Source organism: Parasteatoda tepidariorum, chromosome 9 (genome assembly GCF_043381705.1).
Source record: "Parasteatoda tepidariorum isolate YZ-2023 chromosome 9, CAS_Ptep_4.0, whole genome shotgun sequence".
Classification (NCBI taxonomy): domain Eukaryota; kingdom Metazoa; phylum Arthropoda; class Arachnida; order Araneae; family Theridiidae; genus Parasteatoda; species Parasteatoda tepidariorum.
In genome coordinates this window covers 42,951,631-42,964,097 of record NC_092212.1, presented here as the reverse complement: position 1 = coordinate 42,964,097, position 12,467 = coordinate 42,951,631, and the positions used below count along the sequence as shown (strand labels likewise).

At 28.4% G+C, this 12,467-nt stretch overlaps 1 protein-coding gene across 1 annotated transcript in view; it reads left to right on the top strand.

Moving 5' to 3' along the window:
- Window positions 1-12,467, top strand: part of LOC107439425 (thrombospondin type-1 domain-containing protein 7B) — a 484,164-nt gene that overhangs the window by 339,212 nt on the left and 132,485 nt on the right. Inside the window, exons 10-11 of the mRNA XM_071184973.1 lie at window positions 5,429-5,677; window positions 11,044-11,177. Coding sequence (XP_071041074.1) covers window positions 5,429-5,677; window positions 11,044-11,177 — 383 coding nt within the window. The remainder of the gene's footprint in view (window positions 1-5,428; window positions 5,678-11,043; window positions 11,178-12,467) is intronic.

Below are 12,467 nucleotides of genomic sequence, written 5' to 3'. Positions count from 1 at the left end.
TACATTAATCTTTATATACACTACATAAAGTACTGATTCTCATTTAATGTTCATAGATAGGAGACTGGAGTAAGTGTCGAGCTACCGACAGAGATTATGCAAATGGTTTTCATCCGGGACTTGATATTCGACTTTCAATGCAGCCAATCATTGGATTCACCAGACGTAATATTACGTGCATCACGGAAGAAGGTGTCACCACTGATTTGAGGTAAGTTAATTAGGAACTTTCAAGCAAATACTTTATCACTGACTTTTAATCAATTTCTGTCGCCTCTTGATTTCCCAGAGACATCACACTCAATCAAAACTCATCGTCATGAAAACTCATTTAATGATTTATTAATTACTACCGCTGTTAATTTATGGAAGGCAAAATATCCAGGCACGTTTTCGGAATTGTGCTACAGTTTCATTTTATCGTGTGTCGGATTTCTTATAGGAGTCCTATTGCTACGCTGACTTCCAGCATTTTTATTTGATATTTAAGGCATATTTTATGTAACATGTATTAAAACATTTATTAATATCACATGACAATATTGATTTGATTATCTTTTCGATTAATATTGACTATATTTTTTGCGATGAGATATTGTTTTATTTATTTTTCGATTAAGTATTTATTTAATTTATCTCTTACATCAAATAGGGATTATATCATCTTATCGATTAAATAGTAATTCGATAATCTTTTTCATTAAATAGTGATTTCAATTTTTTTAGATTAAATATTAACAATGGTGTGTAGCATTTTTAAAAAGCGCTTAAAGGTTCTTATTTTCGTTTTTTAAAAGCCCTTAAGGCGCTTTTTTGTTGGGTGTTTTTAAACTGTGCTTAATTTTCCCTTTTCGAAAATGAGATTATTTTTTACCTTGTCGATTTTCGCCACCTACGCAAAAGCGTGGTTTTCACATTGTTCTATGAAACGTTTTCACAATCAATTTTGACGTACGGTCCTTAGCGTATGAAATCCCAATCATTTTGCAAGTTTGAATAAATACTTGCGAGTCCGCATGTGCATCTACTGATTTGGGTTCGGTGAGATTATTGCACTCCCATGTGCAACTCAGCTGCATTTTGCAGGCTTCAAATCAAATCGAAAAATCTCTGGATTTTTTTTATGATGGTCAATATAATCAAGAGAAATGGATGAAGACCGTACCACGAAAAGAGTTTTCAATGCCAGACCAGTTGGCACACGAAAAAGAGGCAGGCCGACGAATTTGAGATGGATAGATGGCCTAGAGAAATCCTTTGGTCTTAAAAACAAAAAATTGGAGAACACTAGCAAAAAAAAAGAGGTTAGCCTGGCAAAAACTTCTTGAGAAGGCCAAGGCCCACCCTGGGCTGTCGAACCATTGATGATGATGATGAATATAATCAAGAAAAGATTTCTTCGTCAGTAACTAGTACATGATCGTGTGAAGTCTTTGAAAATTATATGTTAATGTATATAGTGCTTAAAAATAATTTTTAGTGCTTTAAGTGTTTATTTTTTCTTGAAAGGCTTAACTACGCACCCTGATTAATTTGATTATCTTTTCGATATAACATTGATTTGCTTATCTTTTGCAATTGAATAAGGATTTAAATATATTTTTGCTTAAATATTATTTTGAATATCTTATCGATTAAATATTGATTTGATTATATTTTCGATTAAATATTAATTTAGTTATCTTTTCGATAATATTAAAGATTTATATGAATATCTTTACGATTAAATATTTATTTGGCTACTTTTTCTATTAAATATTAGTTTGGTTATCTTTTTGATTGGATATAGATTTTATTATCTTTTCGAGTAAGTTGGGGTTTGAATTTCACTTGACTTAAATATTTATTTGAATATCTTTTTGATTAAACATTCATTTAGTTATCATTTTGATGGAATATTGATTTAATTAATTATTCATTTAAATGTCTTTACGCTTTAAGTCCGTTTTGAGTATCTGTATTATTAAATATTGATTTGATTATGTTTTCGTTTGAATATTGATGTCTTTTAAGTATAAGCAATATTTTTAACATTTACCTGCATAATTTCTTAAACATTCTTTCAAAAAAAGAGTATATCATTAAATTTTTTTTTTGTTCTGCTGTTTTTTAATAAGTTTACAAACTTTTATAAAATATTTTTAAAAAAATTTCAGTAAAAACTGTTGCTTTTTAAATTTTTATAAAACTAAAAATATTATGCTTTCTTATCAAAAGAAATTTAAATGCGTATTTTTGATAAAATATCCATATTTCAAATTGCTTTAATCTTCTTTTGCTTTTAACGCAAAAATTATTTTCTTAATTCAAAAGTGCATGTTTAAAATAATGGAGTCTAAGAATATCATAGAATCTAATAAGAACAACAAAATAATAATTTCAATTTTTCGGAAGAGAGGGAGGATTTTTCTGAAAATTAAATAATTAGACTTATTCTGCGAAACATAATACCATTGATCTAGGCAAGAAAAATACATTTCTATGTATAGAATTTTTCAACCACTCACAGTTTATTGGTAATATTTCCCTTAGTGGTAGCGAAAAAACTTAGCAATTAGGATAATTAGCTCCTAATTAAAATTATTTTCTTAATTAAAAACAAATTACAATTGAATTTATTGATGTTTTTTCGTAATTAAAGCAACTTATTCTGTCTCTACATGTTTTAATATTCTTTAACTAAATTACGACTTGTCTTTGAGTTTAAAATGAAACAGAAAATGTTTATTTCTATTTGAAGTATTTATAATTTAACAATAATTTTTATATTCAATCAATTTTTTTAATAATATGCCAGCTCTTGAAGTAGCCTTCTTTCTTTTAAAGGAAGTAGCTTTGTTAAAAGGAATTTCTCTTTCTCCAAGTTCCCATAATTAATATTGATAATTTAAAGATAAAACAGTCAAATAATTTTGAAGTAGTTTTTTCGAAATTAAAACGGTCCATAAATCTTAAAATAGTTTTTCGCTACCTACTTCCTTAAATTATTCGACAGTTCCGGAAATTGTAGTTCTAAATTCAGAAAATTTTCAGATTTTGCCAGTTATCTCAACAAATGGACAGATTTTAATCAATTTATGCATAGCGTCTTTTTAAAGTGACGATTATCTTTTTTTCCAGAAAAGGTAAATTGGTAGCACGAGTGTTACATTGTTAGAATTCATTTCGCTGGATGATGATGTTAGGATTTATTGTCAGGATGATGATGTTATGGTTAGAAAATAGCTCTGTCTATCATATCATCAACCTTTATATATCATCTACTATATCATCATCAACATATTCTGTCTATTACATGGCACTACGACCCTTGTATAGCCATAACCTTCTCAAGATTTTGGATCATCAGGGGTCTGTCCAGACATTTTGTGAAAAGTCCGTTTCTTGTGAAATTGTGAAAAAATTACTCACATTCTTTTAACCAGGGTCCGCTTTTATGAATTTGTGCAAATAGGGTCCGTTATAGCAAAAAAACATTTTTTCAAGGGGCTTTCAAATTGTAAAGACATACAAGATTATGCTACACTGTAAAATTATAATTAAAAAAATTAAATTTTAAAAAATAAACAATTATTGCTGCTTCTAAATTAGAGATGCAGCATACAAATATTAGGTATTTAGCCTATACTGCTGAACGCAGAATATTAATTTTGGACGAATAATGGAAGAATCGTCTGCCGAAGACAAAACTTAATTCGTTTACATCCATCTTTCTTGTTTTATGCCCTGGAAAGGGTTTATTCAATTAACAAAATAATAATGAAGATAAACAAATTTGTGAAGGGTCCGATTAAAAGGAAAATCATTTTGTGAAGGGTCCGTTTTTAAGTTAAAATATTTTGTGAAGGGTCCGTTTTTATGAAAAGATATTTTGTGAAGGGTCCGTTAACGGACCCAAATTTCTTCTAAACAGACCCCTGATCATTCTTTTCAGATTTTGGATCCTTTTTTTCTGTTGTTGAAAATTCACAGTAATTTCAAGTTCTCCTCTATCTGATATTTCTATCTTGTTCTTGGTCTTCCTCCCTCTTTATTTTATTGAATAGAATCTAATAATATTTTAACACTTCTTTTTCCGTGTCCATTATAAATATATTTCTAAACCATTGGATTCGTTTTTTATTTTTTTAGTAATCATAAAACCTTACGTTTATCACGAATCTTGTTCTGATCCTCCAGTGTCTAACCTCACATAATAAGACCCCTGTAATATATATATATATATACAGGGGTCTGTTTTTAGAAGAAATTTGGGTCGGACCCTTCACAAATTTGTTTATCTTCATTATTGTTTTGTTAATCGAAGAAACCCTTCCCAAGAAAGGGGGGTAAACAAGAAAGATGAATGTAAGCAAATTAAGTTTTGTCTTCGGCAGACGATTCTTCCATTATTCGTCCGAAATGAATATTCTGCATTCAGCAGTATAGGCTAAATACCAAATATTTGCATCTCTAATTTAGAAGCAGCAATTGCTGTTTATTTTTTTAAATTTAATTTTTTTTATTATAATTTTACAGTGTTGAGCATAATCTTGTATGTCTTTGCAATTTAAAAACCCTTGAAAAAGTTTTTTGCAATATCAGGACCCTATTTTCATAAATTCACAAAAGCAGGACCCTGGTTGAAAGAATGTGACTTAGCGTTTATTTTATATTCACAAATTTCGAATCATTTTTTCACAATTTTACAAAAACCGGACCTTTTACAAAATGTCTGGACAGACCCCTGGTTAATCGAATTTGGTATGGTTATAGGATGTTGATGAAATTTTAAGAAATAACCATTTTGTCTTGACCATTGACTCTCGAGAAACGAAAGAAATACTCCTTGAATTTTCCAGCCCGTTCACAATTCTATTCTCGAGATCAAATCTGGAGCGCTCTGTGAAGGACAGTTGGAATTCGAATATTCCTTCAGCAAATAATTGTCGTCTAAATATAGCGTTACTGAATGATTGAGACTAATTACCATTTTTCATGCTTTCTGATTTCGATGAATGTTACGCAAGATCATGCTTGTATGTTTCAACTTTTAAATGGTTTTCGTTGTTAGATATAAAACTATACTTAACATATAAACCTTATTTCATTAAAATTTCCTCTGTAGTTCTGAAGATAATCAAAACTTAAAAAAGTTTTCTTAATTTTAAATGTCAGTGAAGTTTAAAAAATATATATATTGTACTTCAACGTAAATATTTTAACTTTTAAATACACGTAATATAATGCAAAGTAACGTAAAGTAAAAAAAAAAAAAAACGTTTACAAGATACATTTTGAACTTCTAAAGGAGAATTAAATTCTTTTGTAAAATAAATTCCACAAAAAAGAAATGTTTCTGAAAGAGAAAAACTGGATTATATTATTTTCTTAATAAGTAGATAAACTATTCGTTCGAACAATATTTTTATTTATTTACTAATTCTAGCCTATGTAACGTCCAAGAACTTCCAGTGTCTACAAAAAAATGCGTTGTACCTATTGACTGCGAAGTATCTCCTTGGAGTGAATGGAGAGTTCGAAAAGAAGGGTGTATTAGTTCCGATGGAAGAATCCATCCAGAGACTCGTACCCGGTACCGTCGATTACTTCAGATGCCAGTAGGAGTGGGAGCCCGTCCTTGTCCTCCCCTTTATGAAGAAAGAAATGTTTCAAATGATCTTCCATCTTGTTACAAGTAAGCACTGATGTTATTAGATGAATAGTTTTAACTTTTTCATGAAGTTTTTCGTATGTGTTCCTTATTCTCTATGCTATTGTTTATTATTGTTATTTTAAATATCTGACCTTTATTGAAATTTAATTCCTCGTGAACTATTCGACCGATTTTGCTCAAATTTGCTATTTCATCATGTGCAATTAAATTCTTTAAAATGATGAAAAAAAAATTGTGTTAATTACAATTCTGAAATTTTTTGATCTTTATTAAATAAAATAATAAAGAGTAATAAATATTTACTGAATGTTATTTTTAACGAATTTCATAATAGTATGCAAAAATGTTTCAATTTGCTTAAAAATTTCCCGATATAGCAAAATACGCAAAAAACAGTAAAATTATCATGAAGGGGTCCATACTTTGGAGCGCAACTATTTGGACCAAACTATTTGGATTTTAGAGATTGCGGCTACCCCCACAATTTGGGGGTCAGAAATCTGAATCCGTCAAAGAAAAAGGTATGTTTATTCAGAGAAAGTACGTTTTTGTGCCTGATTTCGTAATTTAAAATATCGTCTGCGCTTATTAATTAGCATATTTTTGAATTCGCACACTGGAATCATTAAGATTGAGTCCTAGAATTTGAAAATCCGATCATTAGATCAAAAGTTATATAGAGTAGTCTGAGTTTTTTTTTCGCACTATGTTTAAATGCATTTTATTATTTTCTTGAGGAAGCTTAAATTGTTTTGACTTTTTTTTATTCTATTGTTTTCTAGAATTTCATAAATTTTTTCGATTAGTTAAGAGAAATAAATTAAATTATCTGGACTTTTTATTTTATTTTTTTAAAAGTTTCTATTATTCTAATTTATTATTTAATAGAGAAAAGATTAATTGTTTTGACTTTTTATGAAGTTTTTTTAGTCTACGCTGAGAAAAAAAGTATGATTAAAACAGTTAAAACATCGTAAAATCTACGATGTTTCTGGCTCTATGGGAACAACAAAAAGCTGAGTAATTTTTACCAAAGCGCTTTGGTAATAATTTTGTAAAATTAACAATAAAATATAGTCTTATAATATGTGATAAGACTTGGTAATTGTGGTAGAATTTTACAATTTTATCATGCATGCCTTAGAACCTGGCATAAAAACCAATTTTTGTTTTATAAAAATGGTATACTTTTTCGGTTTACTTTTCAATTTTGTATTTTTTACAAAATTTTCAGAATTTCCGGCTAACCGTTCTCATATGAACAGAAAAATTATCAAATGAATGGTTTTCTTTAAGTATTCAGGGGTCTGTTTAGAAGAAATTTGGGTCCGTTAACGGACCTTCACAAAATATCTTTTCATAAAAACGGGCCCTTCACAAAATATTTTAAAATTGTGTATAATTTTATTAATAATTTTATAATTTTATATAAGTATTATTATTAAAAGTATAGTTTTACTGGCTAAATACCAAATATTTATACGTTGCATCGCTAATTTTGTAGCTGCAATCGCTGCTTATTTTTTTAAATTTAATTTTTTTAATTAAAATTTTACAGTGTTGAGCATAATCTTGTATATCTTTACAATTTAAAAACTCCTTGAAAAAGTTTTTTTGCAATAATGGACCCGATTTGCACAAATTCACAAAAGCGGATCCCGGTTGAAAGAATGTGACTTAACGTTTATTTTATATTCACAAATTACGAGTATTTTTCACAATTTTACAAAAACGGACCTTTCACAAAATGTCTGGACAGACCCCTGGTATTGATTATTTTGGCTTTATGAATCAGAATTATAGTGTTCTTTTTTACCAAAAATTTCATTACCATACAGTACAGTAATTTTACCAGAAAATTTTTTGACTCTCTCTACTGTTTAAGTTTAGTTCGTCATCTAAACAAAATTTACAAAGAGTCTACTGTCTTTTGCGATTTTCTTTACATTGGTGTCTAATTAACATAAATTCACAAAATTATCAGTTGAAACATTTTTCGCAATTTTAATAAAATTTTAAATAAACCCTTGATGAATGTATACCATCATTTTTAAAAATAGTTTATATGCTTATAATTAATTTTTGAATCATTCTAGACTTAAGAAAGTAAAATATTCTTAAGCAATTTCGGAATAGTATTATGTGCTAATAATTTATTCTTTTAATACTTCTAGACTTGTGAAAGAGAAATGTTTTGTAACTATTTAAAAATAGTTTTATATGCTTATCATTATTTTTTTTATTCCATCTAGACTTGTTAAAGATAAATATTTTTTAGTCATTTAGAAATAGTTTTATATGCTTAAAATTCATTTTTTAATCATTCTAAACTTGAGAAAGTAAAATATTCTTAAACAATTTCGGAATATTTTTATATGCTAATAATTTATTATTTTAATACTTCTAGACTTGTGAAAGATAAATGGTTTGTATCTATTTAAATATAGTTTAATATGCTTATAATTAATTTTTTAATCCGTCTAGACTTGTTAAAGATAAACATTTTGTAGTCCTTTAAAAATAGTTTCGTATTCTTATAAATCGTTTTTTAATCATTCTAGACTTGAGAAAGTAAAATATTCTTAAACAAATTTCGGAATAGTTTTATATGCTAATAATTTATTCTTTTAATACTTCCCGACTTGTGAAAGATAAATGTTTTGAATCTATTTAAAAGTAGTTTTATATGATTTTGATATATTTTGTTAATCTTTATAGACTTGTAAAAAATAATTGTCCTGTAACTATTAAAAAATAGTTTTATATTCTTATAATTCATTTTTTAATCCATCTAGACTTGTTAAAGATAAATATTTTTTAGTCATTTAAAAATAGTTATATGTGCTTATAATTCATTTTTTAATCATTCTAGACCTGAGAAAGTAAAATATTCTTAAGCTATTTCAGAATAGCCAATAATTTATTCTTTTAATCCTTCTGGACTTGTGAAAGATAAATGTTCTGTAGCTATTAAAAAATAATTTTATATGAATATATAATTCACTTTTTAATCTTTATAGACTAGTAAAAAATGATTGCCCTGTAACTATTAAAAAAATAGTTTCATATGCTTATAATTCATTTTTTAAATCCATCAAGACTTGTTAAAGATAAATGTTTTGCAGCTATTTAAAAATAGTTTTATATGCTTATAATTCAGTGTTTAATCCATCTAGACTTGTAACATATAAATATTCTATAGCTATTTAAATACATTTTCATATTCTTATAATTTTAATTTTCATTCCTTCTAGACTTGTAAAAAATAAAATATTCTATAGCTATTTAAAAACAGTTTTATATGATTATAATAATTTTTTTAAATTCTTCTAGACTAATAAATGACAAATGTTATGTAGCTATTTAAAAATTCAATTAGAGAATATTTTTATTGCAAAGAAAAAGCTTGTAAAACTAAAAAGCTCTTGAAAGTTTTCAAAGAGTTGTAAAAGAAAATCGTTTTTTCCCGATTTCTAAAGAACTTCTGTTTGATTGATCGTTTCCTCTTTGAAGTTGTTTTACGCAGATAAATAAAAAGAAAGTTGTTCTAAGAAAATTGAAAATTTCCCTGATAAAACGAGAAAAGAGTATTTTTAACTTAAATGAAAACGTAATTAACAAGAAAAACTGTCATCATCAAAAGAAATTAGTTCAGAAAAAAACTACGTCAAAATATTTGAACTTTCTTATATTTATTTAATTGAGCTGGTCAGGAGGAAAAGAATTGCAAATTTTATTAGGTTTTTGCTTTAATCACTTATAAATCTTTCTAATTTTGTTCTTTTCAGATTTTTTTAACAGAAGTTTTTTGCAAGTTTTCGTCATCAATTAAATTATTGTACTTATTATGTTGGTTGGCCTTTATTTAATTATTCATTATTTTTAATCAGTTTTGAAAGTAATACACTGTACAAAGTGGATACTCAAATTTCGTTTTTGACGGAGCTAGTTCTCTGAAATACGATCCTAGAAAAAATTTCGTCTAAGTGACAAAATAATTATCATCATTTCTTCTAGGAAACGAATTTCGCCATTTTATTTTTTTTTCCAAAAAAAAAAGAAGGAAAAACCATAATGCCTATATAACTTTTCAGCTAATCATTTTTATCGTGGACACCGTATAGAGGGGCCAATATCACCTGAACAACGCAAGAAAGACTGAAAGATCAGAAAGATAAATTACACCCATGCCCGAAGCGAGATTCGAACTCTGGATCTTCCTGCTATCTGTCCGATTCCTTGACCATCATGCAAGCCGGTCAGCTTTGTCTTCACTTTATTTTCGATCGTCACTTTATTTTCGTTTTTGACGGAACCAATTCCTGGCATATCATCCGAGCAAAAATTTCATCAAAGTGACAAAATAACTAACGTCACTTCTTCGAGGAAATGAATTACGTCATTCTATTTTTTTCCAAAGAAAACCTCCTAATGCCTAATGCATATAACTTTTTTAACTAATCATTTTATCGTGGACATCATATAGGTGGACCAATATCGTGCGAACAACATAAGAAAACTGGTAGATCAAAAAGATAAATTACACACATACCCGAAGACCTTGACCATGATGCAAGTCAGTCAGCTTTATTGACACTTTATTTCGATCGTCAAGCCTTCATTCTAGTTTATCTCCCAAAATGGACTACAATGAGGTTTTGTAATTGAGGAACCATTTTCGTCCTATATTTGAGAGTTCACGTTTCGTCACAAGTCACGTGCTTTTGTTACGAAATAATTTTCAAAATTAACGAAATACAGCTGAAAGATAGCTAAATCGTCAAATGTGGGAAATTTATTTCTGAGAGAAGAGAACAAAAAGAAAATTTGAAATATCATCAAAAACTAACTTGTGCCTTTTTTTGTGTAATTTACAAATTAATCTTTATTTCATTCTATTCTTCAGAAGAAAAATCTAAAATAAATATATAAACAAATAAATAAAAACATATGAATCAAATATCTATGTTAGGAAAAGTCTCAAAATTTGATTATATCAATAAATACTGTATATTTTCAGGACATGATAATGATTATCTCGACAGCATTTTTATTTATTTTCATTTATTTTTTTAGTGCCTTGCCTATTTCAAAATATTGTAACTTTCCATTGCTTTAAAAAAAAGTGTGAGGCTATGTAAGAATTTCAAACTTAAAGTTAAAGCTGGAAACAGAAGTTACTTTGCTGCTTTAAAAATATATCTTTATTAGAGCAAAACAGAATTTTTATATAGAATTCGAAACATTTACTAATTATTATCCATATTTATAGCTGACATCTCGATTCCTTCCGTGGCGTGAAAAATGATTTTCATGACTTATTCATAAAAAAAAAAAAAACATTTCAAATCAGTTTTTTAACCTGTAGATCTCATTTGTTTTTTCAGATATCAGTGGTTTCCGTTGGAATGGAGTAATTGCGAATTACGGATTCATGGTCAACATTTGAAAGTTTATATTGTCAAGCCATCTTGCGGAAGTGGTCTCCAATATCGAAACGTCACCTGCCTCCGTGCTAACGGTATGAAATTAAAATAATTTAGAAATGTGCGTAGATTATTAATACACGGTGTTCTGTAAGGACCGCATTTAATCTTTAGCTTTAGATTCCTTGTATAAATCGATGTAACACACTGGGGTTTTGCAAATCAATGTTAAATCGGAGAAGAAATAAAATCGCTATTGAGATGTGAAAATCATCCAAATTTTTTATTCGTTTTATTGTATGGAATTGAAGATGTTTCTAATAATGATAAAATATTTCAACTTCTATTTCCCCCGACAATCAAACGATTTTTGATGTTTCTCAGTAATTGCTAAAACTTGACAAGCTTTTTTCCTTCTAGTTAAATTTTACAAAGCATTAATATTCTATCCCTAATTTCTACGTTATTAACATCATTTTTGACAATTATTTAGAAAGCATATTAAGGCTGATCATTATGAAATACCCTGCAATATACTGGCTGTTAGACGCCATCCACAAATAAATGCTTGAAGAGAAAGGTTAACGAAATTGTGACAGTTTGGTAACAGGGATGAAGATATTAATAGAAGAGTGACATCGCACACTACTCAACCATGATGGGGCACATGGCTCCATTTTAGGGCTCTATCCTTTAACGGCCAATGTAGGAATGACACGCAATTTTAACCCAGGTCAGAAGACGTAGACAGCACCTGAGCTAGTACCCCTCACTCCAAACTTCCACGTCACAACCAACGAGAAGACTTTCTGCCACTGCAGATTTAGCGTGCACCTTGCTACATATACACATGTTTGTTTTGTTGGCAGCCAGGATCGAACTTAGTACCTTTCAGATCTCCAACCAGTGGTATGAGTAACTCCTATACCGACTGCGTACCCACAGTGCTTGTGACAACGCATATTTTGTCACAATATTAAAATAAAAACATTAATGTCATTTAATAAAAGCAATCATTTAAACATTTAAGACATTAAGATTCTCTATTAGCAGATTAAATATTTTTTTGTTTTTGTATTTTTTCACGAAAATAATTACACATGCGATGCATTATAGTTATTCTCACAAACGTCATTAAAACACATAAATAAAGGTTTTAAGAAATTAAAAAATGATCTACCACGTAAATTGCTGGTACATCTTTAGCTAATATAACGTGAGAAGTACTGTTTGGTATAGTTTAACACTGTGTAAAAACGAGAATGAAGGGGTCAAATATATTGAAAAAAGTTTGATTTATGAACGGCCTCGTATAGAAAAGCAATATTAAAGATTAATTAGTTTAAAAAATGTAATTTTTGCGTCATACGACACTTTGTTTATGG